We start from the raw sequence: 26,259 nt of genomic DNA on the forward strand, positions 1-26,259 counted from the left end.
GAACTGGATATTGGATTTTTTTCTCTTAGTTTTTTTCAGGCAATTTTCTGTAAACTTTAGAGATGATTATAGAGGAAAATCCCAGCAGACCAGCAGTTTGTGAAATGCTCAGACCAGCCTGTCTGACACTAACAGCAATGCCACGTTCAAAGTCACTTAAATCACTTTCCTTCCTCATTCTGATGCGTCGTTTTGAAATTCAGCAGATCGTCTTGTCCCTGTCTACATTCCTAAAATCCACTGAGTTGGTCCCATGTGATTGGCACACAATTAGATATGTGTGTTAACAATCAGTTGAACAGGTGTACCTAATAAAGTGGCTGGTCAGTGTACGTGCCATACTATATTTTTTGCAGCAAAAAACAGCCTTTATGTTTAAAGTCCCAGAACACTGTAACAATTTACCTCTTCTCTCCTTTTCTTGTTGTTGTTTGTTTGTTGTTGCTCTGTGGAGCGTTGTATTGTTTTCTTTATTTACTCTGTTACTCAATGCTTGCTATGTGGTTGTTCTTCATATATATATATGATGGGATACAAATAAAATGATACAGCATAAGGGATTTACTCTAATAAATGTAGTGGGGGGGGTTATCTTCCAAACACTTGCTCAATATAAAAGAGCCGTTTGTGGAATGATTTTTAGAGAGAAACTGTTTTGTTGTCGTCTTTGCTTTTTTATGTAATGTAAAGTGGATGCGAAGTCTTTTTCTCTTGGTTGCTGTATGACATGTATGTTTGTTCTCAGGCTTTTTGTGGAGATCCTCAATAGCTGCACGGACTGTGATGAGATCCAGTTTAAGGAGGATGGCAGCTGGGCCCCCATGAGGTCTAAGAAGGAAGTGCAGGAGGTGTCCTCTGCTTCCTATAACAATGGGCTGGATGGTGAGATGAGGGGTAAACAAGGAGGGAGGGAAGGGGAATGCTAGCCTGAAAGCCTGCCTTTAGTGATCCCAGCTTTAATTAGGCGAGGCATCTGTTGGGAGAAGTTGTGTTTTTTTTTAACTGTTCAGTCTCTGAAAATCAAAAACATTTGCACAAACAAAAACTGATACATCACCGCCGCTCTACAGGCTCATGCCGGACCGCCGCAGGCTCAGATCAGCGGAGCTCCTCGGCGTCCAGCCACGGAGGCAGCGACAGCAGCAACGGCAAGAAAGTGGAAGTGATCGACTTGACACTGGACAGCTCCTCAGACGACGAAGGACCGGATTCGCCTCCGCCGCCGCCCCCAACGCTGCCTCCTCCTATCAAAAGAGCGTGCCCTTCGATGTCCCCGACCTCGCCACCTGTCATCAACAAAGGGTGAGGCGAGCACACACCCTAGATGCTGATTTAATCTCCGCAGGCAGGTTGAATTTGATTAAATGTGAAATTGATGCTCGTTTTAGCCGCTCGCGTGGGCAGTTTTGTCTCTCTGCTTAAATGATTCATGAGCACAGCATCTTCTTGACATTTCACGTCGGCGCTCGCAGTTGGTGCCCGAGCGTGTCGCCGAAACATTTGCGTCTGATGACCCGATTGACTTTCCATAAGTTGCCTCGCTTGCCTTTTTTGCAAACAGGAATCAAAGTTCAGCCAATCACAGTTTGTCGCAAAATTTCAAAACAGCCGACAAACAGACCCGACTGAAGTCTTGAATCCAGCTTTAGTATGGCTATGAAATTTAAACAGCTGCCTTTTCTACCAATCCAAAATTCATTAGGTGCATCTGCTGCTCCCATTTCTCTTTAATGAATCCTGTGAGTGTTACTTTTCTAATTGAAGGTGACAGGACGGTCCTGTGGTTTATCCCAGTACACGTGACACATCATAAAAGCCTTATTAGAAGTTACGTGGCTTCTTTAATTCTTCATCTCTTCATCTTCTTCCTCTGTGTTTGCCTTTAGCGTGTTGAACCTGCACCATCAGGCCTCTCCTGTGAGCCGTACCCCCAGCATGCCCGGGATAGACACCAGCTACATCCCTCCTGTCCCCCCTCTCATCCAGGACTACAGGCCCTACTACCACACCCCCAATGACCTTTCAGGTAATGACACACATACAGGATGCTTTGCAAGTATTCATGAATACATGTGCATTAGTAAGGATACTGTTGTGTACAGTGCATTTATGTAAACCTAACTATATCCTATATCATTCACAGTGTGTAGCCACATTTTGTTCAAATTGTCCTGACTTTATTTAAAATTCTACCAAAGAGCCACACTGTTCTAACATAACAAAAGTATTGTGCAAAAGTCTTGAGTCACCTCTCATTTCTTCCTGTTTATCTTCCAGTGAGCCACAATTTGTTGTCATTTTTCAAAGTGCTCTTGAGCAACAGTTCTCAGGCTTTCTGAAGGTCTTTGGCTCATCGTGGCTCATTCAGTAGAAGTAATAATTAATAATAAATGCTCCTAACTCAAGAGAAGAAGCAGTGTTGTGTTTACACATAACAGACAATTTAGTAACGCATTTTAAATTCTATCTTTAGCACTTTGTTAGTAGTAGCCTGACACAAAAGTTTGCCATTTTCAAACTTTCTTTAGTTGAATCAGATGAAAAATGCCAGAGCTAACACAGGTATAAAACAGTATTTTTTTTTTTGCTCTAACACAGTGATTCCTAAAGAGCTATTAGTTAACTGATCTCAGTGTAGTGTGCAGTGTGTCCTTAAAAACACTGAAGAAACTGGATAAGTGGAGGACAAAAGAAGAAGTGATAAGACCAAAAAATGGCAGGCTTAAAAAAAACAAACAAACTGTAGCCTCACTTTGATTAATGCAGAAAAGACATTGATTCATTATGGAATAACATGTGGAAAGTGTCTCATTTACAACAACTTCATGCTGAAAATGATCCCAAACATTACAAATGCATTAAAAGGACAAACTTTCATACTGTGATGGATGTTCGGAGAGTAACTTGGGTCAACCTGTCTTGCCCAGTTATATTTGGCATGCAGACTGGAGCAGCCAGGGATCCAACCACCAACAGAATAGTAGATAACCTGCTCTACTTCCTGAGCTACAGCCACCCCAAAGCTTACAGCAGCTGGTGTTCCCAGACGGTCTTCTATCCAAGTGCTAACCGTCCCCTACCCTGCTTAGCTTCTGACTTCAGCTGAGACTGGGCATGCTTAGGGTGCTATGGTCGTAAACTCTAACAATAACAGCACTGTATTTCCATGTATGATTGCAGGTGATTCAATATATTGTTGTGCCTATTTACCATTTTTCTGACAAGGAGGTGGCTCGAGACTTTTGCACAGTAAATTCTGAAAGAAAACACAATGGAAAAGGCAAAAAGCTTAAAATTGCAACTGAACTTTACTCTTTAACTTTTAATGAATCGACCTTGCCTATTTCACAGATTTGTGCCTCTCTGTGCTTCTGACTTCTCTTAACCCTTAAGAGCCCAGACCTATTTCTACTTTCATGAAAATTACGGGGGTCTTATATCAAATGAATCATATATAACCAAGTCTCTAAGTGTAAAGAGGCAGTGACACCAGTGTCACTGTGGGTCCTTAAGGGTTAACTTAAAAAAACAAACATACAATATGTATTTGCATTTGTGATATTCATCACTGACTCTTTCTCTGCTTTATTTCCAGAGTTGAATTTTTTCTCTTTTCTTCAAGGGGACAATCATCCGGTACGTACAGCAGTGTTTGATATTGTGTAAACGTGGCTGAATTTAGCAGCTGAAACACTTTGTTGTTTTCAGTAAAATCCTGGAAGCCTGTGAGAACAAAATGTTCAAAACGTGCTTATGAAAAAAAAAGAAAGCACAAGCTTTGTTTTAGCCCTCCTCAGAAACAAGCTGCCCTCTTTGTGTTATTTCCCATAAAATGTGGCTGTTACCGAGTGTTCTTATTTATTCTGCCTCTGGGCTGTTGTCTGTACTGGTTATTTAAGGAGAGATGAAGGTTTGCCAAATGAGAGTGTCTTGCATAGCTTCAGTAGTGCAATATCCAGCTGTTATCTGCATCTGGGATTTCTTCTGCCAGTGAGGATGAATGGGATGCCATATGTGTCTAAAATAGTATTAAAATTCAACAGCAACTGCACATCAAGAGTCAGTATTGCTTTGCATGAATCCACAGACTTCACAGTGAGGAGTTTTTGTTGGAGAGCAGTTTCGTTGCTTCCTGAAAGTTTTAAATACACTTGGACACCCACTGCAGGTTGTTCGGTGTTCACATATTTTTGTGATTACGGGAAAAACACCTTTTAAATAAACTACTGAACTCTCATTATTCTGTTGTTTGATGCTATCATTTAATTAGAACACTTTGAAACCAGGAAGTACAGAGTTGTGACCAACTTGTCGGGCGATAGTTGATTCTTTTAGTTTATCTGGATTTTTTCCCCCGGCTTCATCGCACTGTTAATGCTCTGAGGACTCGTGCCTTGATTATACTCTTTTGCAGACATGGACACAGACAGCTGGCAGCACCACGGATGAGTAGGCATTTGTGTTGTTACTTATTTGAAGTCCGCCACCTGGGGGCAACATTTTTCTTGTTCCCATAAACACAGGTTTAGACTAGGCTTCTGTGCTCCAGTGGTCACCTGTAATGACTTACAGGCGTAGGTCAGTTTTACACATTCTTCACAACTTCATGTATTCATACCTGTGACAGCGACCGTATATGCAGTAGAATATGTGAGACTCGCCGTATGTGCTTCCCCCCCCCCCCTTCTGGGTCATTGTAGAAAACATGACCGCAGCTTATGGGTATAAAGAATGAGTTCCTTAACCCTGCGTTCTTTTCGAAAACCACCAGATGGCGATATCTGTTTTCCCAGACTTTGGGTCATGTAGAAGTCTGAAGGGAAACTTCTTTCTGTCTTCTTGACTCTCTGACGCTCTTGACGCTCAGTCACTCATTTTGGGTCATATTCAGTCTATTTATCTGCCTATCAGCACTTTGGTCAGTGGTTGCTGTTTTTAAAGTGCTTTATAAATAAAGTTGGCTTGGCTATTTTTTGATTCCTGGTCATAATGTGTTCTACAATGGAACAAGTCATGACTTCAGAAACAGTGGATGACTATTTCCACCTTTCACACTCTCTGTGGTTCAGGTAAAAGTCGCTTCCTGTTTAATGGGAGTTCTATTTCCCCACTCTCACTAAACCATCTTTATATGGGATATCTCTGTCCCATATGAACAAAGACTTAGGTATACCTAAGTCTTATCTTACCATACGGGTATTACCTTACCTTGCAAAGAACCTTGAGATAGATGACTGTTGTTGTGAAGTGAAACTAACAGGATCACACTATACACACTTTAGTAAAATGGAACGCCATCCATCTATTGTCTTCTGCTGATCCGGGGCTGGGTCACGGAGCCAGGAGCCTCCCTCTAAACCTCCTCCAGCTTATCTGAGGAAACAGCAAGGCCAGCGGAGGCCTGCCAAGAGATGGAATCTCTCTGACGTGTTTTGGGGCAACCCTGAGGCCTCCTCCCACTGGGACATGCCTGGAACACCATGCCCAGGAGGCATCCTTGTCAGACGCCTAAGCCACCTCAGCTGGCTGCTTTTGATGTGGAGGAACAGTGGCTCTACTGTGAGCCCGCCCAAATGGCTAAACTCCTCACCCTATCTCTAAGGGAGGTCTTCTGAGAAATCTCTTTTCCACCACTTGTATCCATGATCTCATTCTTTCGGTCGCTACCCAGAGCTTGTGACCATATTTGAGCGTAGGGACAGCTTTGCTTTTACACTCACCTCTCTCTTCACCATGACAGAGCACTACATTGTCTGTTATTAAACTGTATCTTATGCAGAACAGCTCACCTGCCTGAAATGCACAATGATTGTCTGTTAGAGTCCTGTCTGTTTGTCTGGGATAGTTTAGTAATCTCTTATGTTTCTCTTATGTTCTCGCTGTTTGAATGTGTTGTTAGTAAATGAGAAACATAAAAGCAGGATATGCAGATGGGTGAATGACATTTGAACTACTCTCAGACTTAAACTGACCCACATCTGGGTCTTTCAGGACTTTGTGCCTCACTAACACCCCCTCCCTGCTTCTGTTTCTGCCTCCTTTCAGCATTACAACATGGTTATGGCAGCAGCGGCGGCTGCCTCGGCCTCAGAAGACCACGAGCTGCTTCTCAACCGCTTCATGCCCTACACCACCTCCTCCTCCGCCTCCCACCTGTTCCTCGACCAATCGGCAGCCTCTTCTGCGCCTTCGCTGACAGTGCCGACCAACGGGGCGAGCAATTCGGGCAGCACCAGCAGCCTGGTCTCGTCCAGCAGCCTCCGTGACACTCATTCGACACACTCGTCCTCACATTCGAGCTCACACTCCTCACACACGCATCCCGGGGTGGTGGCCAGCCGGAGCAGCACTGAAGCAGCGGTGGCGGCTATTTACGGCGGGATACCCGATGTTATATCGTTGGACTGACCCTGGATGAGTGGAGACGACGGCGCGGGCACAGCTGGAATCCAGTAACAAAACCCGATCACAAACTCAACCGCGAGGGGTGACTTTTAAGAAACTAGACTGTGCCCCCCCCTCCCCCCCCCCCGAGTCATCAAACTCTGAACATTCGAGGAGCCGTGACGACGAGTCGATCTCAAGAAGAGCACTAATAATATGAGCGGACAACTGACCCGAGTCCAGTCCCAAGTCATCGCTTAAAGGTGTGGACATTGTGTTGGTGTGCTGACTTCAGATCAGAAACCTGTCCAGCATGTGAACCCACGTTACTGCTATACTGGTACCAACCCGGCACAACGAGCAAAGATGCTACCTGAGCAAAAACACAAAGGAGGGGGGGAAAAAATCTCTTGTTTTCTTTTTTTTTTTAAATAAAAACAAAGGAGCGGCACCGTGTACAGAGAACAGAATCTATTTTCCTCTTTTACTTTTGTATGTTAAATCGGGACAATTTCAGTCTAGAGAGCTGCTTCAGTCGCTGTTTGTAAGTGGAGGACTGAGTCGGATTTTATTTTTTTGTGTGTGTTCTCACACAAACACGAGCTCATTCATATGCCTGTTGCCATGTGGTTTGCTCTCTTTTAGCTATACGCCATTTCCAGATGTCGGATTTGCATTTCTCCGATCTAAACTTCACTTCTCTCTGCGTGCTGTTCTCTTTTTCTCACGTTCAAATTCACGGCATTTTGTGTCTCTCTCCGACGACGGGAGCTTTTCAGACGCTGAATATACAGTTTATTCATGTGCTAATAATTTTATTATGCTTTTAAGTTATGTATGATATTTAAGCCTTTAGAAATATAAATATATAGATATATATATATATATATGAATATATATGCATTCCCTTTGACCTTCAGGTTGATGCTGTGGGGAGTGTGGAATTAGCCATTTCCATTTTATTTTAATGTTTTTCATTTCCTCTCCTCAATTCCCGCCTCCTTTTAGAGACTCTACCTGCAGACAGCATTTAGAAGTGAAACTATTTATACCTGCCAGTTTAGACGTTTTCGATGGAACAGTTTCAGTTGTTTATGCCCCCCCAAAAAAACAACAAAAAAAACACACACATGGTACCTGAATATGATCAAAATAATCAAGAGGGTAGTTTGATCTGTGCGTCACAGTCTTTTCAGTCTGCTGTCCTTACTTTAATCCACTTAATCCTCTGCCCACCGTGTCTCGTCTTCTCTGTTGATGATGAAGGTCAAATTGGTGTTGTAGCAGCGCTAGGCCTTTTTAAAGATACAGGCGTCCATAGCACGTGACCAAGCTTAAAGTTGTGCCTGTTTTTTTGTTTTTGGGGGGTTTTTGTTCTTGTTTTTTGCTCCAATTAATGTCTTAAAAGCTTACCCACAACCCCTGGCCCACTTTCCTTTTAAAGCATCTTCTGAAGATCAGACCTGTGACTGATATCATCTCAGGAGTTTTCTTTGGGAAAAGCAGATAATAGTGGGACACGGTTGAAGAAGACAATCTCAGCTTGTCCCTTTTTAGACCGGGTACGGAGCCAGATGGTTTAAAAATACATTGCCTGTCTGCTTCTTAAAAGAAAAAAAACTCTGCGATGTTCAGAGCGTGACGTGGAAGTGTCAGGGCAGCGCAGCGGTTTTAGGACGTTGTTAACGTTCAGCTTAAAAAAGTGAAAGGTTTGCAGTTTTAAGACTGGACACGCTTGCGCTTTCTGCTCCCCTCAGGTTATTAACAGATCCATGTTGCAGAGATCCTCTGTAATCTGGTCACATTACTGGTGACACCGTTAATCCCGGTGCCCGTGCAGCACACCCCACCTCCCCCTTTCTCTGTGTCCTTGAAACTTTCCCAGAGTCCCCTGTTATCCGTCTCTCTTAGACGCTCTTCTTCCAGAGGTCGGACACGGGCAGTTCCCGTCAGAGCCTAATTATCCCCGCCACCGTGAGATAATCGCTTCTGACAGCACAACCCATCACATTAGATCCTCTGCCCCGTCCCTCCACTCTCAACAAACCAGATACACCCCACACCCGCCTTCCCTGTCTCGCCCTCTGTGTCTCTCTCTTGGCATTTGTAAATCTTTTCCCAGGTCTTCTCATGGGAACCCCCCCCCCACCACCACCACCCCCCCTCAGACTGACTCGGTCATTTGCCAGAACAAGTCTCGTCTGTGTCGTGTATGTCGTGCAGTATTTTATTTATTTTGTATTCATATTTCTGTACATTATATTTTTACATAATGTTTGAATTCCATGACTGAGAGTGTGTGAGTCTCTGGGAACTGATGCTATATGACTTTATTTAATGTGTATTTTACTTTTTTTTCCCTGCCAGCATCACAACTTCTCAGAAAGGTGTTGTGTAGTCACTCATAAATAGAAATGACGTGTGTGTGTGTGTGTGTGTGTGTTTTCTCTGGAGCTGACTTGGGTAATATTTACAATAAGGGCACAAAACACATGCGTTATTATTACGCGCTTGATTTAATGCGCTTCGGGTTCCTGCTGCTTACCGTTAAGAAATGACCGAGTCGGTGTGAGTGAGCACCCGATGGGTTGTCAGTAAACTGTTTAATGAAGAGTTGCTGTAGATATTCGTTGAAATATTGCTTGATTCTGTCAGGAATTTAAAAGTTTTTCTATTCAAGTGGCGGTCACGTGCAGGTTTGCTGCTTTGGCCAGGCGGAAGCAAAACCTTTCAGAGCCTTTAGTGTCAAAAGATTTAAAGCCTTTCGCCATGTTCCCACAGCTGCCGTTAAGCTTTAGCTCATCTCAGTGAAACATTAATCCCCCTTCAATAACAACAAGAAACTATAATAAAAAAGAAGAAAAAGGTTCAAATTGACAACAGAGGTAAGATCACCCCAACCGCAGCAGATCAGCTGATTTCAAAGCCAGACCCAGTCACCTGAAGCATCTGCAGGCCGCTTTGCAACCCACCTTAATCTCAGCTCCATCTTTAACACAGCGCCTGACATAATCTCACATCTCCAGTTCTCCATCTATGTGTAAGCAAGGAAGGTCTCAACACAGAGCCACAGCAGCAAAGATAAATGATTGCAGGAATAAAAATTTAAAATTAGATTTTGGATTTAGTGATCCTCGCTTAAACAGCTGTTTAAGTTTAACCACCCGTTTTCTCTGTTCAAAGAAAACGTGTATTCAAATGGGATTATTTTTGTTTGTGTGTTTTGTGGCAGGATTTTCAGATTGCAGAGAGTCTCCAACCATAACTGTAGGCAAAGAGGAACCGCATTATTTATGATATTATTACCATTATGTCAATATTTAACTTTGCTGTTTTTTGTTTTGTTTTGTTTTGTTTTGTTCTTTTGATGGTTGTCACCCATGAGAACCATGTCACGTAGGCAGGAAGCTGCATGCGAGAGCATTCGTTGTGGAAATCGTGTGGATTTCACTCCCAAAGTGAACTGTTGCTGTTCGCTCGCGGCTCAGACTCGGTGAGTTGATCGTTTCTGGGCAGCAGGAACTACGTGAGCCTGTGCGTTTGTGCCTTTATCTCAGCTCCGCTGGCTTGCTTTGCTGGTGAAACCTTCGGTCCTTCACGTTCTCTCCCGTCAGTTTTATAACTAAGCAGCAGTGTTTGGATACTTGATGAGGTGGTCACAGTAACTGAATGAATCCCATCACCGTCTTAATTTATTGAAACGTCTGTCATGGCGCTCGTTGGGCAGCAGGTCACAATGGCAACATGAAGTAGGAGAAGAGACCGTGTTGAATGTGTTTGTGGTGAAGGCGGGGAAAGGTCCGATCCTCCTCCACCTCCTTCAGGTGTCCGCTGCTCCCTCCTCCTGTGGTTTCATTCGCGGCAAATGTTTAGGGCGAAGCAGTCTTTATTGAGCTGGGTTTATTTCACTCTAACAAACAGGATGGATAAGCACAAGGTCGCGGCTTTCTCAGTCCCTCCTCAGCAACACACACACACAGAACATATGGAATAAGGCCACTTTTGTTTTTTTTAAAGCAGTAGTTACTCCTAAGTGTGTGTTCAAAAGAACTCCACAGTCAGCCTCGACAAGCAACTCAACTCTTTGGTTGTCATGACCTTAAACAAAAGGGAAAAATCAGCGACGTGTATATTATGTTCGTGTGGAACCCTGAAAACTGAAAGATTCAGATCCAGACATGGGTGTTTGATGTCCGTTTGTATGCTTTTGTGCGTCGATTCAGAGCGAGAGAATAAAATAATTTATATATTTTTTAGAAAATGGAAGCTGTACTATTATTTAAAAAACAAAAACTAACCAAAAAAAAAAACAGGGAAAAGAAAAGAAAAAAAATACGACCGTGGCCAATAACGAGTTCCACGCTATGAAAACGATATCAAAGTCAGACTTGAGACGACATCTGCACTCACTGCCTTAAAACATTCACAGGTTCTGTTTCGTGGCTCCAATCTGGAAAACAAACCTAAAAGGAGGGAAAGGAGAAGACGGTGTACAGTTAGACCCGTGTCAGTTTGTACAAATATACCAAGTGGGAAAAAAAATATTTATTACCTGCATTGGACGAAATTGTTTACTTATTGAATGTTACTTGTTTATGTAGAAAAGTTTAGATGTAATAAAATGCATTCTGCTATTTCTCTCGGTGTGTTTCGTCTTTCTTCTTTTAATCCTTTTAGTTCTCCTCCCGAACGGAGGACATATGTAATTGCTACTGTTTGTTTGGAAGTAGTGTAGGCGGTAGACTGACGGTAGATACCAGTAAAAGCTCAAGATCACACCAAATAATAAGTTAAAAGATTTAGATTCCTCACAGTTTGATCATCTTCAAACTTTACAATAATATACTAGGCCTGAGGTACATGAATACCTAAGTTGGCTTAGTGTTTGACCTTCACTGTTAGCACCTGAGGTCAAAGTTCATCTTAAAAAAAAATTCAACAAATCATATTGAGTAATATATGAAAGGGCACAGAGAGAGCTGTGCAACACTTTTTTTCCAATAGCTTCCGCCCTACCGGTGGGGTGGAGTATTAGGCGGGGTGTGGGGAGTGTATATAATATATATATACAGTGGGGCAAAAAAGTATTTAGTCAGCCACCGATTGTGCAAGTTCCCCCACTTAAAATGATGACAGAGGTCAGTAATTTGCACCAGAGGTACACTTCAACTGTGAGAGACAGAATGTGAAAAAAAAATCCATGAATTCACATGGTAGGATTTGTAAAGAATTTATTCGTAAATCAGGGTGGAAAATAAGTATTTGGTCAATAACAAAAATACAACTCAATACTTTGTAACATAACCTTTGTTGGCAATAACAGAGGTCAAACGTTTACTATAGGTCTTTACCAGGTTTGCACACACAGTAGCTGGTATTTTGGCCCATTCCTCCATGCAGATCTTCTCAAGAGCAGTGATGTTTTGGGGCTGTCGCCGAGCAACACGGACTTTCAACTCCCGCCACAGATTTTCTATGGGGTTGAGGTCTGGAGACTGGCTAGGCCACTCCAGGACTTTCAAATGCTTCTTACGGAGCCACTCCTTTGTTGCCCGGGCGGTGTGTTTTGGATCATTGTCATGTTGGAAGACCCAGCCTCGTTTCATCTTCAAAGTTCTCACTGATGGAAGGAGGTTTTGGCTCAAAATCTCACGATACTTGGCCCCATTCATTCTGTCCTTAACACGGATCAGTCGTCCTGTCCCCTTGGCAGAAAAACAGCCCCATAGCATGATGTTTCCACCCCCATGCTTCACAGTAGGTATGGTGTTCTTGGGATGCAACTCAGTATTCTTCTTCCTCCAAACACGACGAGTTGAGTTTATACCAAAAAGTTCTACTTTGGTTTCATCTGACCACATGACATTCTCCCAATCCTCTGCTGTATCATCCATATGCTCTCTGGCAAACTTCAGACGGGCCTGGACATGCACTGGCTTCAGCAGCGGAACACGTCTAGCACTGCGGGATTTGATTCCCTGCCGTTGTAGTGTGTTACTGATGGTGACCTTTGTTACTTTGGTCCCAGCTCTCTGCAGGTCATTCACCAGGTCCCCCCGTGTGGTTCTGGGATCTTTGCTCACCGTTCTCATGATCATTTTGACCCCACGGGATGAGATCTTGCGTGGAGCCCCAGATCGAGGGAGATTATCAGTGGTCTTGTATGTCTTCCATTTTCTGATGATTGCTCCCACAGTTGATTTTTTCACACCAAGCTGCTTGCCTATTGTAGATTCACTCTTCCCAGTCTGGTGCAGGTCTACAATTCTTTTCCTGGTGTCCTTCGAAAGCTCTTTGGTCTTGGCCATGGCGGAGTTTGGAGTCTGACTGGTTGAGGCTGTGGACAGGTGTCTTTTATACAGATGATGAGGTCAAACAGGTGCCATTTATACAGGTAACGAGTGGGGGACAGAAAAGCTTCTTACAGAAGACGTTACAGGTCTGTGAGAGCCAGGGATTTTCCTTGTTTGAGGTGACCAAATACTTATTTTCCACCCTGATTTACGAATAAATTCTTTACAAATCCTACCATGTGAATTCATGGATTTTTTTTTCACATTCTGTCTCTCACAGTTGAAGTGTACCTCTGGTGCAAATTACTGACCTCTGTCATCATTTTAAGTGGGGGAACTTGCACAATCGGTGGCTGACTAAATACTTTTTTGCCCCACTGTATATATGTGTGTGTGTGTGTGTATATATATATGTGTGTGTCCATCCATCCATCCATCTTCATCCGCTTTATCCAGGGCCGGGTCGCGGGGGCAGCAGCCTAAGCAAAGAGGCCCAGACCTCCCTCTCCCCAGCCACCTCCTCCAGCTCATCCGGGGGAACACCAAGGCATTCCCAGGCCAGCCGAGAGATATAATCTCTCCAGCGTGTCCTGGGTCTGCCCCGGAGCCTCCTCCCGGTGGGACATGCCTGGAACACCTCACCCAGGAGGCGCCCAGGGGGCATCCTTACCAGATGCCCAAACCACCTCAGCTGGCTCCTTTCGATGTGGAGCAGCAGCGGCTCTACTCTGAGCCCCTCCCGGATGGCCGAACTTCTCACCCTATCTCTAAGGGAGATGCCAGCCACCCTTCGGAGGAAGCTCATTTCCGCCGCTTGTATCCGCGATCTCGTCCTTTCGGTCACTACCCACAGCTCGTGGCCATAGGTGAGGGTAGGGACGTAGATCGACCGGTAAATTGAGAGCTTCGCTTTTACACTCAGCTCCCTCTTCACCACAACGGACCGGTGCAGCGTCTGCATTACTGCAGCCGCAGCCCCAATCCGTCTGTCGATCTCCGGCTCCCTTCTCCCATCACTCGCGAACAAGACCCCGAGATACTTGAACTCCTCCACTTGGGGCAGGACCTCATCCCCGACCCGGAGTGGGCACTCCACCCTTTTCCGGCTGAGAACCATGGCCTCAGATTTGGAGGTGCTGATCCTCATTCCCGCTGCTTCACACTCGGCTGCGAACCGCTCCAGTGCGAGCTGGAGGCCCTCACCCGATGAAGCCAACAGAACCACATCATCCGCAAAAATCAGAGATGAGATCCTGAGGCCACCAAAGCGAAAGCCCTCCGCCACTTGGCTGCGCCTAGAAATCCTGTCCATAAAAATTATGAACAGAACCGGTGACAAAGGGCAGCCCTGGCGGAGCCCATCACCCACCGGGAACGAGTCCGACTTATTGCCGGCAATGCGAACCAAGCTCTTGCAACGGTTGTATAGGGATCGAATGGCCCGTAGCAATGGGCCAGACACCCCATACTCCCGCAACACCTCCCACAGGACACCCCGAGGGACACGGTCGAATGCCTTCTCCAAGTCCACAAAACACATGTAGACTGGTTGGGCAAACTCCCATGCACCCTCAAGTATCCTCGAGAGGATGAAGAGCTGGTCCAGTGTTCCGCGACCAGGACGAAAACCGCATTGTTCCTCCTGCATCAGAGGTTCGACTAGCGGACGAACTCTCCTTTCCAGCACCCTGGCATAGACTTTCCCGGGGAGGCTGAGGAGTGTGATCCCCCTGTAGTTGGAACACACCCTCCGGTCCCCCTTCTTAAAGATGGGGACCACCACCCCGGTCTGCCAATCCACAGGTACTGCCCCTGATCTCCACGCAACATTGCAGAGGCGTGTCAGCCAGGACAGCCCTACAACGTCCAGAGCCTTCAGGAACTCGGGGCGGACCTCATCAACACCAGGGGCTCTGCCACCAAGGAGTTGTTTAACTGCCTCAGTGACCTCGCCCCCAGAAATTGGCGGGTCATTCCCCTCATCCCCAGACTCTGCTTCCTCCTTGGAAGACGCGTCAGTGGGATTAAGGAGGTCCTCGAAGTATTCCTTCCACCGCCTGACAATTTTCTCAGTCGACGTCAGCAGCGCTCCGCCAGCACTATACACAGTGCAGGTAGAGCACCGCTTTCCCCTCCTGAGACGCCTGACGGTTTGCCAGAACCTCTTCGAGGCAGTCCGAAAGTCTTTTTCCATGGCCTCTCCGAACTCCTCCCACACCCGAGTTTTTGCTTCAGCCACTGCCCGAGCCGCATTCCGCTTGGCCTGTCGATACCTGTCGGCTGCCTCCGGAGTCCCACAGGCTAACCAAGCCCGATAGGACTCCTTCTTCAGCCTGGTGGCTCCCTTCACCTCTGGTGTCCACCATTTGGTTCGGGGATTACCACCACGGCAGGCACCAACCACCTTGCGGCCGCAGCTCAATGCAGCAGCTTCGGCAATGGAGGCGCTGAACATGGTCCATTCGGACTCAATGTCCCCCGCCTCCCTCGGAATGCTGTTGAAGCTCTGCCGGAGGTGTGCGTTGAAGATCTCGCGGACTGGGGCCTCTGCTAGTCGTTCCCAGCACACCCTCACTACGCGTTTAGGTGCACCAGGTCTGTCCAGCGTCCTCCCCCGCCACCTGATCCAACTCACCATCAGGTGGTGATCAGTTGACAGCTCAGCCCCTCTCTTTACCCGAGTGTCCAGAACATATGGTCGCAGGTCTGGTGATACGATTACAAAATCGATCATCGACCTACGGCCTAGAGCGTCCTGGTGCCACGTGCACTTATGGACACTCTTATGTTCGAACAAGGTGTTCGTTATGGCCAAACTGTGATTAGCACAGAAGTCCAATAACAAAGCACCGCTCGGGTTCAGATCAGGGAGGCCGTTCCTCCCAATCACGCCCCTCCAGGTCTCGCTGTCGTTACCCACGTGAGCATTGAAGTCTCCCAGCAGGACAACAGAGTCTCCAGGTGGAGCACCTTCCAGCACCCCCCCCCCCCCCCCCAGGGACTCTAAGAAGGCTGGGTACTCCGAACTGCCACTCGGCGCATAAGCGCAGATGACAGTCAGGACCCGTTCCCCGACCCTAAGGCGCAGGGAACAAACCCTCTCGTCCACCGGGAAAAACCCCAACATACCGGCAGCAAGCCGAGGGGATATTAGAATACCCACCCCAGCCCGCCGCCTCTCACCAGGGGCAACTCCAGACTGAGACAGAGTCCAGCCCCTCTCCAGGAGACTGGTTCCAGAGCCCAAGCCGTGCGTAGAGGTGAGCCCGACTATATCTAGCCGGTACCTCTCAACCTCACGCACTAACTCAGGCTCCTTCCCCACCAGAGAGGTGACATTCCATGTCCCTATTGCCAGTCTTGGCAGCCGGGGGTCAGTCCGCCAGGGCCTCCGCTCCTGGCCGCCACCCGGCACACAATGCACCCGACCCCTATGGCGCCTCCTGCGGGTGGTGGGCCTGCGGGAGGATGGGCCCATGTCTCCTCTTCGGGCTGTGCCCGGCCGGGCCCCATGGACTAAGGCCCGGCCACCAGACGCTCGCCCTCGGGCACCCTCCCCGGGCCTGGCTCCAGGGCGGGGCCCCGGTAACCCTATCCCGGGCAGGGTAAACTGTTCCCTCTGTGTTTTTTTTCATAGGGGTCTTCTGAATCGCTCTTTGTCTGGTCCCTCACCCAGGACCAATTTGCCATGGGAGACCCTACCAGGGGGCAAAAGCCCCCAGACAACATAGCCCCTGGGATCCCTGGGACACACAAACCCCTCCACCACGATAAGGTTGCGATTCACGGAGGAGTGAATATATATGTATGTATATATATATATATATGTATATGTATATATATATATATGTATATGTATATATATATATATGTATATATATATATATGTATGTGTATATATATATATATATATGTGTGTGTGTATATATATATATATATATATGTATGTGTGTATATATATATATATATATGTGTGTGTGTATATATATATATGTGTGTATATATATATATATATAGATATGTATGTGTGTATATATATATATATATAGATATAGATAGATATAGATATAGATATATATATAGATATAGATATATAGATATATATAGATATAGATATAGGTCATTTCAAGAAAAAAAGTTGAAATATGGAGATTACAGTTGTTTCAAGACAAGCTGCCACGGTTGCTGTATCGTGTGAGTTTGTGAATCGATTCTGAAATCACACTTCAGAATCGGTGTAACAAGGAAGGAAATGATTTCTCTTTTAGCTAATAAGCACATTGTGGTGATCATTAAGGACACGGAAAAGAAGGAAAAAACACAAACTTGGAAGAGTTGGCCGAATATGGAAAAAATGAAATGCTCTGTCATGGACAGATGCGAGTTTATTGATGGTTCCCACCCTCGTGTAATAAAGAGCATGTATGTTGTATCGCAAGACGGCTGATCAACTTGTTTCACAAACTCGTGTAGGCTACACAAAGCATTTTGTAAAGTATAAGCTGTATGTAAAGTAGAGCAGCCGTGACAGATTGTCTTGAAATAACAACTGTAATTTGCACATTTCGACTTTATTCAAAAATGATCAATAATATATATGTTTTTCTTAATGTGGCCCTAATACTCCTCCGCACGGAGGAAGCTCTTGTTTTCTCTGCTGGATCATGGTGCATTATTTTATCTGAACACTGGGTGGCGGTGGAGAGTCGTCTTGAAAAACTTTTCGCTTGCTTGTAAATGACGGTCAGAGATTGGACAGACTCGCTCGGTTCCGGCGATGACAAAAGCGCAACCTGACAGGAACATTTGATTAATTAACATAATTATGAAATGATTAACTGCACGCGCCTTCCGGGGTTTGATGAAGGAGCGCGCTCTGATGGTCGAACCTTGAGCTCGCCAAACACTTCAACTCCACCTTCCGGTCGAGAGGCGGAGGGTGGAGAGGGGTGGGGTGAGTGGTCCTGTCGCGCTGAGGAGAGCGGAGATGCGGGATGATGATGTACCTTGGAGAAAGGAGCGAGCGAGGGGAGGTGATAGAGACAGATTAGTTTGTGGCACTCTTGAGATGCAGCCGTGTTTGGATTTAGCTTAAGAAAAAAAGTGCACACCTGCATCTAGTTCATCCCGAAGTGTCTGTGAGCTGCTGGCTGGCATTATGAGTGAAGAAAATGAAAGCTTTTATTTGAACAAGTCAGTGACCGAGATGGAGCTCTTCCAAAACCTCGTGGACATAGACGTGACCGCAGACCGGACCCCGCTTCTGAGATTCTTCATTTGTCTTGTGTATTCGGTTGTTTGCGCTGCGGGTCTGATCGGCAACCTGCTGGTCCTCTTCTTCATCAGGGTCAAACAAGAGAGGAAGAAGTCCAGAGTGAACTTTTTCGTGTTCAATTTGGCCGTTACGGACCTGCAGTTTGTTCTCACCCTGCCCTTCTGGGCCGTGGACACCGCGCTGGACTTCAGCTGGCCTTTTGGATACGCAATGTGCAAAATCATCCTGTCCGTCACCGTGATGAACATGTACGCCAGCGTGTTTTTCCTCACCGCCATGAGCGTGACCCGCTACTGGTCGGTCGCTTCTGCCCTGAAGAACAGAACCGCGCGGAGATCTTGCTCCGCCAAATGGGTCTGCGCAATTATTTGGACACTGGCGACTCTGGCGACTGCGCCCACGTCGATTTTCTCAACAGTCACCAGCGTAACTGGAGAAAAACTGTGTCTGCTGAGGTTTCCAGGTGGACAGTACTGGTTAGCACTCTACCACATACAGAAAATCGTAATAGGCTTTGTTTTGCCCATGTCAATCGTGTCCATCAGCTACATCATGCTGCTGCGCTTCATCCGCAAACGGAGTATGAAAACCAGCAACCCCAAACGCAGATCCCAAGTTACAAAATCTATCACCATCGTCGTGCTGTGCTTCTTTCTTTGCTGGATGCCAAATCATGCCATGACCTTGTGGAGCGTACTGGTCAAACTGAACGCTGCAAACTGGGATAACGCGTACTACACGGTTCATACGTATGTGTTCCCACTGACCGTGTGTCTGGCGCACACCAACAGCTGCCTTAACCCAATCATTTACTGCCTAATGAGAAAAGAGTTTAGGACCAAACTGAGAGGTCTGATACACAGAGGATAGTGGGTGTTTTGTCGAGTCCTGCCGATGATTTTACGCAGCGCGAAAGGTGTTGGCAGACAATGACGCGCTTAATGCGCACGCAGAAAACGAGCCAAGACACCCAGAATGAGCAATCAGGCCGAGCAACATCGTGTCAAGACTCAGTTCAGCTCATGAAAAAAAAAGAAAGAAAGAAACTTTTAATTTTGATGAGTGTTTCTTGATTTTAAAGTCTACTACTCCATCTACTATTTTAAAGCGTAATGTGGCTGAATCGTTTAGCTTGTAGGGCTGGGCTCTATAGAATCACCTATTTTGTGTAAAAACTAGTCCAAATATCAACATTGTGGCACAACAGCTGTTCAAAATGATCTATGATGTTTGTGAGTGTCTCTAGTTCAAAGTCCGCGCGTAATTGCGCATGACAATACGCTTAGGTGTGCTGGTGGTGTTACTGCACAGTGAGTGGCTAAACGCCTTTTACATCCTTCGGTGAATGTCTTGGCAAATACTGTTAACAGCGTACACACAACCGCACTTAAAGGCTTCACCGGCTTGAAGCAAAGAGGTGAAAGTTGCAGGTCACGTGTTTTATTTTCTTTTTTTTTAGACATAAATCATTTACAGGTGCAAAGAGACACAAAAGACAAACTGAAATATGATTGTTGTAAATACCGAGAAAAATGTATCTACTCTTTGTGTGTGTGATAATAAAATTGTTCTTCAGTTGTCACGTGGGTCAGTTGTCCTCACAACTAATGAAACGGGTGATCTGATTAGCAGGTGTTTACCGGTTTGACTCATGAGCAGCTGATGTGACGGTGAACAGAACATGAAAACAGAACTGCCGCCCGTCTCATCACCGCTTAATGACGGAAGCTGATGATCTCAAATTAAGCGACTTTGTAATGGCTTTCCGTCCTCACTTACTCATCAGATGAAAAGAAGAGCCTCTCAATGAGCAGGTGTCAGGTAAATACAAGTTACACATTCATATCAGAGATTATGGTCTATTTTTGGATGAACACTGGACAGCTGTTGACTGAATTGAACTACGGTAAATGTAAAATGTCGAATTAAAAAGAGGGAGACAAGTTTTTCTTTAATTTACTAATGCGTGTATACTTTTTTAAACAGTAGCTAAGCTTTCCTAGTTATTTCTGTTCTATTAAAAAGCCAGAAATGCGACACGTGATCCTGTAAACAGAAATATTTGTCACTCACTGTGCTTTTAAGAAAGCGAGCTCGTTACTGTATGCATCATTCATCCTTTAAAGTGCAGAAATGAAAGTAATATATGCATATATACATACAAATGAAACTACGATAACAATTAGAAACTGTTCATTTCTTTGTAAGTGAGAAAACTTCAACAAAATCAGGACGGGATCAAATAAATAATTGTTTTAATAAACAACCCAAATCTCAGCACATGTTTCTTTCTGTCTTTTTTTTTGTTGTTGTTCGTTTTTTGTTTTGTTTGTTTGTTTGTTTGTTTGTTTGTTTTGGGGGGGGGGGGGGCTGTACCGCTTGCCCTTAACTGAATTCAAAATCCTGCTCCTCACATACAAGGTCTTAAATAATCAGGCCCCATCTTATCTTAATGACCTTGTAGTACCATATTACCCTATTAGAGCACTTCGCTCCCACTCTGCAGGCCTACTTGTTGTTCCTAGAGTATTTAAAAGTAGAATGGGAGGGAGAGCCTTCAGTTTTCAGGCCCCTCTTCTGTGGAACCAGCTTCCAGTTTGGATTCGGGAGACAGACACTATCTCTACTTTTAAGATTAGGCTTAAAACTTTCCTTTTTGCTAAAGCATATAGTTAGGGCTGGACCAGGTGACCCTGAATCCTCCCTTAGTTATGCTGCAATAGATGTAGGCTGCCGGGGGATTCCCATGATGCATTGAGTTTTTCCTTTCCAGTCACCTTTCTCACTCACTATGTGTTAATAGACCTCTCTGTATTGAATCATATCTGTTATTAATCTCTGTCTCTCTTCCACAGCATGTCTTTTATCCTGTCTTCCTTCTCTCACCCCAACCGGTCGCAGCAGATGGCCGCCCCTCCCTGAGCCTGGTTCTGCCGGAGGTTTCTTCCTGTTAAAAGGGAGTTTTTCCTTCCCACTGTCGCCAAAGTGCTTGCTCATAGGGGGTCATATGATTGTTGGGCTTTTCTCTGTATCTATGAAGCGCCTTGAGGCGACATTTGTTGTGATTTGGCGCTATATAAATAAAATTGAATTGAATTGAATTGAATTGAATTAACTCCAGTTCTTGAAACAGTTCTCTACATTACTGCTTTTATAAAATAGCTACAGGTACAAAGATAAAATTGTGAAAGAGCCCTTTTTCTGCATTTGGTGACGTTTGCTTTTATGAGCAAAGATCTTACGCATAAATCCAATAAACTTCACCAAAGTAATTTTAAAAAGACAAAATAACTCGTTTAGATTTATCACAATGATGTAAATGGCGAAAAGTTTAAATGTATCAATCAAAGCATCTTTTTTAGTTTAAACAGGAAGTTCTACATGTTTTCCTTACTCCCCCCACTTCACCACCATTACAGGTACACTGATATCATACAAACAGGTAACAGATGTGTCTTAGTTGGCATTACTCATATTGTGAGGATATATCATAAATATGTCACCGTTATTTAAGTTTTAGTAAGTAATTTTAGTAAGTAAAGTCAGCAGAAAATGAATGTAAATTCGATGTCGTTCACAAGCTGACACCTGAGCTGGCATACAGATGCACTTCTCATGTACACATGTAGTTTGCATGGTGGTGAACTTGGAGTCACCACAACATATGTTCAGTGGGAATTTAATGGCCATAAATAACTGAGTTTCCCACCACCTGTTACAAAGTGTGGCAGCATGGAGAGCAGCGGCATTGTTAGTCAAATGAATGATTGCTGGGCAACTAAAAAATGTCTTTGTTGTACTCTGAATTATATCAGGAAGTCGTAGGCAGGGATGGAAACATGAGGCAAGCAGAGCTGTGAAAAGCCTGAGATTACTGTAAAAAAGAACTTTTACTGGACGTTCAAATGAGTAAGGTTTCTAACCATTGTGTTTAGCTTATGATAAGATGATTGATGATGATCAATACGCTGTCACCAAATATCACTATTATAATAAAACAAGCATTCCCTCTACACAGAATCACCCAGCCAGTTTGATTTACCAATACTTGATGACTCCTCCAACAGAAGATTGTGTCAAATGAGTGAAGAGGGTAAAGTGCATAACCCAACTGAATAATGAACAGTGTTTCTTTATGAAGTCTGAACATCCATCCATTCTCTTTAGCGTGTCCTTATCAGGGTTGCAGGGGGTAGTCTTAAAGTCTGAACACCTCAAGGTAATTGTGCTGAGACTGAAAAGAAAGCTCTTTCTTTCATTTCTTTCTCTCTTTCTTTCATTTGTCCATCAAGCCTTGGAACAAGAAATCTTTTCACTTTTTCATAAGTCACTAAAGTCCCATCAGTCTTTGTTGGTACTTTAATCATGAAGAGGTTCTGCAGGTCTTGCAAAGGTCATCTCATACCACTTGGAGGGCTTTTCACAGCACTGACATTTGGGAGGAAAACACAGTTATTTATAGCGCTAATCAGTTGCAGAAACGGTCTTCTGTGTACCTGAGAGAATGAAAGTGAGAAAAATCTCCAGGGCTGCTAATAAATCCCAACCATTTCACATAAAGAGATGTGTAAATGTTTCTTGCCATTATGCCTTCTTGCTGAATAATAATGTCCCTGCCATAATGGGCCTTAACCAGGGAAACAGAGGAGGACCAAGGTAGAGTGAAAAAAGGTAGCCATAACAACAGTATTAAAATTCCTTCCACCGGTTTCTTTGTGAATTTCAGACAGTGAACATGTCACCTTAGTGTTGCTCTTGTCTTCTTCTCTTTTATTTGACATGCTGTAAGGACACAGATAATAATTCCTTCTGTTCAAAGTGCTGTTAGTCGGTTGATAACAATTAGAGCTGAAATATGCAGTACTGTGTCTGTCGATGTGCAAGTGTACATGGAAATACTGCATTTATGTATATGGATATATAAATATTTGAACGTAAAACAGAGTATGTATGATTGTAATGAACTTAAAGGTCAATATTTGGTATGTCCACCTTTATTCTTCAACACAGCCTGAACTCTCTTGTTCAGCTTTCTTCTAATTTCTTTAAGTTGTCTTCAGGAATAGTTCTCCAGCCTTCTTGAAGGACATTCAAAGCTTTTCTTTGGATGTTGGCTGCCTTTTGTTCTGTTTTATGTCAAGATGATCCCACATTGTTTCAGTAATGTTGAGGTCCAGGCTCTGGGGAGACCAATCCACGACTGGCAGTGTTACATTATGTGATTTTCTATCCATTTATGCTTTCACTCCATTTTTACTGTGATCTCCAACACCACTGGCTGACATTCAGCCTCAGTCCATGACAGAGCCTCCACCGTGTTTTACAGATGGCTGTACTCACTGATGTCCCCTCCTGACCTCCTCTCTTCTATCTTCCACTTGTCCGTTTTTTTTTCAAATTGCACACCATGCTAAGATGTGCCAAGTATTCAGCTAACTGCTCTTTTGGAATCATGGTGTTGGTAAAATAATTCTACTTTATGCTTGTCCAACTGTGTCATCTTTAACATTTTTCATAGATTCATTTAAAGAAATTGGAACAAATTACATATTGTTTCTATCATGACTGTGAGCAGGCAGGCAGGAACGGTGAACACAAGAGCAGGACTCGCGGAGGCAAAAGTGAACTTAAACGACTCAGCTTTATTGCTGGACAGCAGGCAAAACAGGGAAAGTAACTAAACTAATCAGGCAGACGGAACACACAGTGGGGAATGAGGGACAGCACGACGATGAGCAGGGGAAGATGCAGACACTAAATACAGGAGGTGAACAGGAGTAAGGGGAAATAGCTGGGCGACATGGCTGACACTGATTACACAGATGAGACAGGGAGAGCACAAAACTGAACGCACTGACATGAGACACAGACCTTCAAAGTAAAACAGGAAGTACACGACAGACACAGAGATCCAGACTAGACACTGAACTTAACAGATACACATGAGCAGACATTATAACATCGGGGACAGACAGAGGGAACACAGAAAAGTGGGACCAGGGCAGGCACAGAACAGAAACCTAACAAATGGCAAATCTTAATGAAAGGCATAACCAGAATAAACAAGAACATAAAATATTATAAAGAAACAAAACACTGAGTCGTTAGACTCAGGACCATGACAGTTGCAACAAGTTGCTAGTAATAAATTGCCTAAACATATAATTTAAAACTGGTTGAGTCATAGGTCACTGTTCAGTGGCTTAACAAACAAAAACATTCATCCATAAATGGCCAGGTAATAGGACTGGACTGAAAATGAGTGATAAAGCAGCTGACGTCCAAAGAAACACTCGGAAAGACCTTCAGAAAACCTGGAGAGCTTTTTCTTAGGAACGCTTTAAAACATTACAAGTAATTCTGGCTCCTTGGAAGCAAAATATAACGACATGAGATGTAGCGAGATATATGCACAGTATTTTAATATAATATGGTGCACTAAAAAGTATTTGCCCTCCTCCTGATTGTTTTTTTAATTTTTTGTTTTTGCATTTTTGTCCCACACGTTTCAGATCATCAAGCAAATTCAGATATTCAGACATAGATTTTGATATAGACAAAGATAACCTGAGTAAATGCAAAATGCAGCCTTTATTAAATGATGAATTTGTTTATTCAGGTCAAAATAGTTACACAATCCTACCTGGCTCTGTTTGAAAAAGTAACTGCCCACTAAACCTAATGACTGGGCGTGCCACCCTTGGTCGCGAGAACTGCAGTTAAGTATTTGAGATAACTGGCAATTAGTCTTTTGGAGGAATTTGACCCACTCATCTTTGCAGATTATTTTAATTCATCCACACTGGAGTGTTTTTGATCATGAATGGCCTCTTTTGGGGCTTTTTTAAGCCATTCGGAGTTGGACTTGCTGTTTGTGGATCATTGTCGTGCAGACAGCAGAATTCATGGTTTCATCAACAAAAGCAAGCAGCCCCAGACCATCACACACCACCGCCATGTTTGACTTGGTGCAAACTGCAAATAAAAGACCCCACAAGAATTGATTGTTGCTGTTCATCAGTGCTTACCAGTTCACCAATGTGTACAATCAAACAGCAAACTGAGGGGTAGAAGGAGCTGTTTGAATGCAGTCCAGTTGAGGCTCTTTTTTTTTGTTAGATTTTTAATGCTGCTATTAACAGATTTCACTTATCTGCAGCTTAGACTCAGAAATGCCATTACTGTCAAATTAGACCTTTATAATAGCTTTTCACACCGGAAGCCCTTTAACATAAAGTTGAAGGCCAGTCCTTTGGTAATTTATGTGGGCTTTGCTGCATTTATGCCTGCTCTTGGTGAATTCGATGCAATGGACTGAAATTTACTACTTTTTTATTCTTTATTTATTTGTTAGGTTGCTTTTTAAAGACTTTTAAGAGGCAGAGAATGAGTAATTAATGCAGTAAGATTTAGCTCCAAGATTTTGCTTTAAAAAATATATAAGTGATCAGAAAAGGCTTATAGGTTTAAACATTAAAAAAAAAACAAAAAAAACTTCTGTCTTCTTTGAGTCTTTTTTAACACTGTGTTATAATTTTCTGTTGTTTCTCTCAAGTATAAATATTTACATATGAACTCACTTTACCACCACACCAATGGATAAACACCATTAAAAGTTTGCAAAGATATTTATTGGTCTCAGAAGGGTAAGTTTATACTGTAATGTTTCTTCTGTTCCTTTGCAGGATGTTGGTGAACAGTTGCAGCTGGTAGGGTCTCTGTCTTTAACACAAACTGCATTAGTCTACTGTGCAAAAGTCTGGAGCCACTCCTCTTTTCTTTATACCCTCCTGAGATCCAATGTTCCCTCTAATTTTTTCATGTGTCTGAGCGAACACACAAACTCCCTGAGCGAACACTTGGACCACTGTCAGCAACAGCAGACGTGTGCACTGTGGTCACACCAGCATCGAATCCATCCAAGTTACATAGTTTATTAAAATAATCAAATTACAGCATTTATGTTAGACTACTTTTAATAAACTGCTTTAGCCCACTTAGAGTGAAAATTTAAAAAAAATCTTGTTCATGACCTGTGTAGCATGTTAACACTATTGGAAGTAAAAAAAAAAAAATAATAACTTGAACTCCAATTTTGAAAACACAACTTTCTTTTTTGTTTTATTTTGTTTTATTATTATTTTTATATAAAGCTGTGACTTGTATTATGAGTTTGTGGTCTGGGAGAGAGGCCTGTAACTCTCTGTCTGCAAAATACAGTATATAATGACCAATGTTGGGCAAATAATTATATAGTTACTTCTTCAAAAAAGTAACTCAGCTATGCAAACAACAAGGTTTTTTGCA

The 26,259-nt window shown here is 43.9% G+C and overlaps 2 protein-coding genes across 3 annotated transcripts in view; both read left to right on the top strand.

The window, feature by feature from the left end:
* The window catches only part of LOC102795560 (E3 SUMO-protein ligase PIAS1-like), a 61,604-nt gene extending 50,582 nt beyond the window's left edge, over window positions 1–11,022 (top strand). For both annotated transcript variants that reach the window (XM_006793883.2, XM_006793884.3), the window contains exons 9-13: window positions 746–882; window positions 1,071–1,302; window positions 1,887–2,026; window positions 3,596–3,636; window positions 6,046–11,022. In XM_006793883.2, coding sequence (XP_006793946.1) covers window positions 746–882; window positions 1,071–1,302; window positions 1,887–2,026; window positions 3,596–3,636; window positions 6,046–6,408 — 913 coding nt within the window. In that variant the 3' untranslated portion in view covers window positions 6,409–11,022. The remainder of the gene's footprint in view (window positions 1–745; window positions 883–1,070; window positions 1,303–1,886; window positions 2,027–3,595; window positions 3,637–6,045) is intronic.
* A 6,772-nt stretch (window positions 11,023–17,794) lies between these two features.
* LOC102795278 (relaxin-3 receptor 1) lies at window positions 17,795–19,619 on the top strand. Its single transcript, XM_006793882.3, has one exon. The coding sequence runs from the start codon at window positions 17,836–17,838 to the stop codon at window positions 18,820–18,822; it is 987 nt and encodes a 328-aa protein (XP_006793945.1). The 5' UTR covers window positions 17,795–17,835; the 3' UTR covers window positions 18,823–19,619.
* Window positions 19,620–26,259: the final 6,640 nt, after the last annotated feature.

Source organism: Neolamprologus brichardi, chromosome 1, assembly GCF_056152115.1.
Source record: "Neolamprologus brichardi isolate AB-2024 chromosome 1, ASM5615211v1, whole genome shotgun sequence".
In the NCBI taxonomy this organism is placed as follows: domain Eukaryota; kingdom Metazoa; phylum Chordata; class Actinopteri; order Cichliformes; family Cichlidae; genus Neolamprologus; species Neolamprologus brichardi.

Excerpts from the sequence above, each read along its gene's own strand:
- LOC102795278 (XM_006793882.3), top strand. The coding sequence starts at position 17,836 with ATGAGTGAAGAAAATGAAAGCTTTTATTTGAACAAGTCAGTGACCGAG.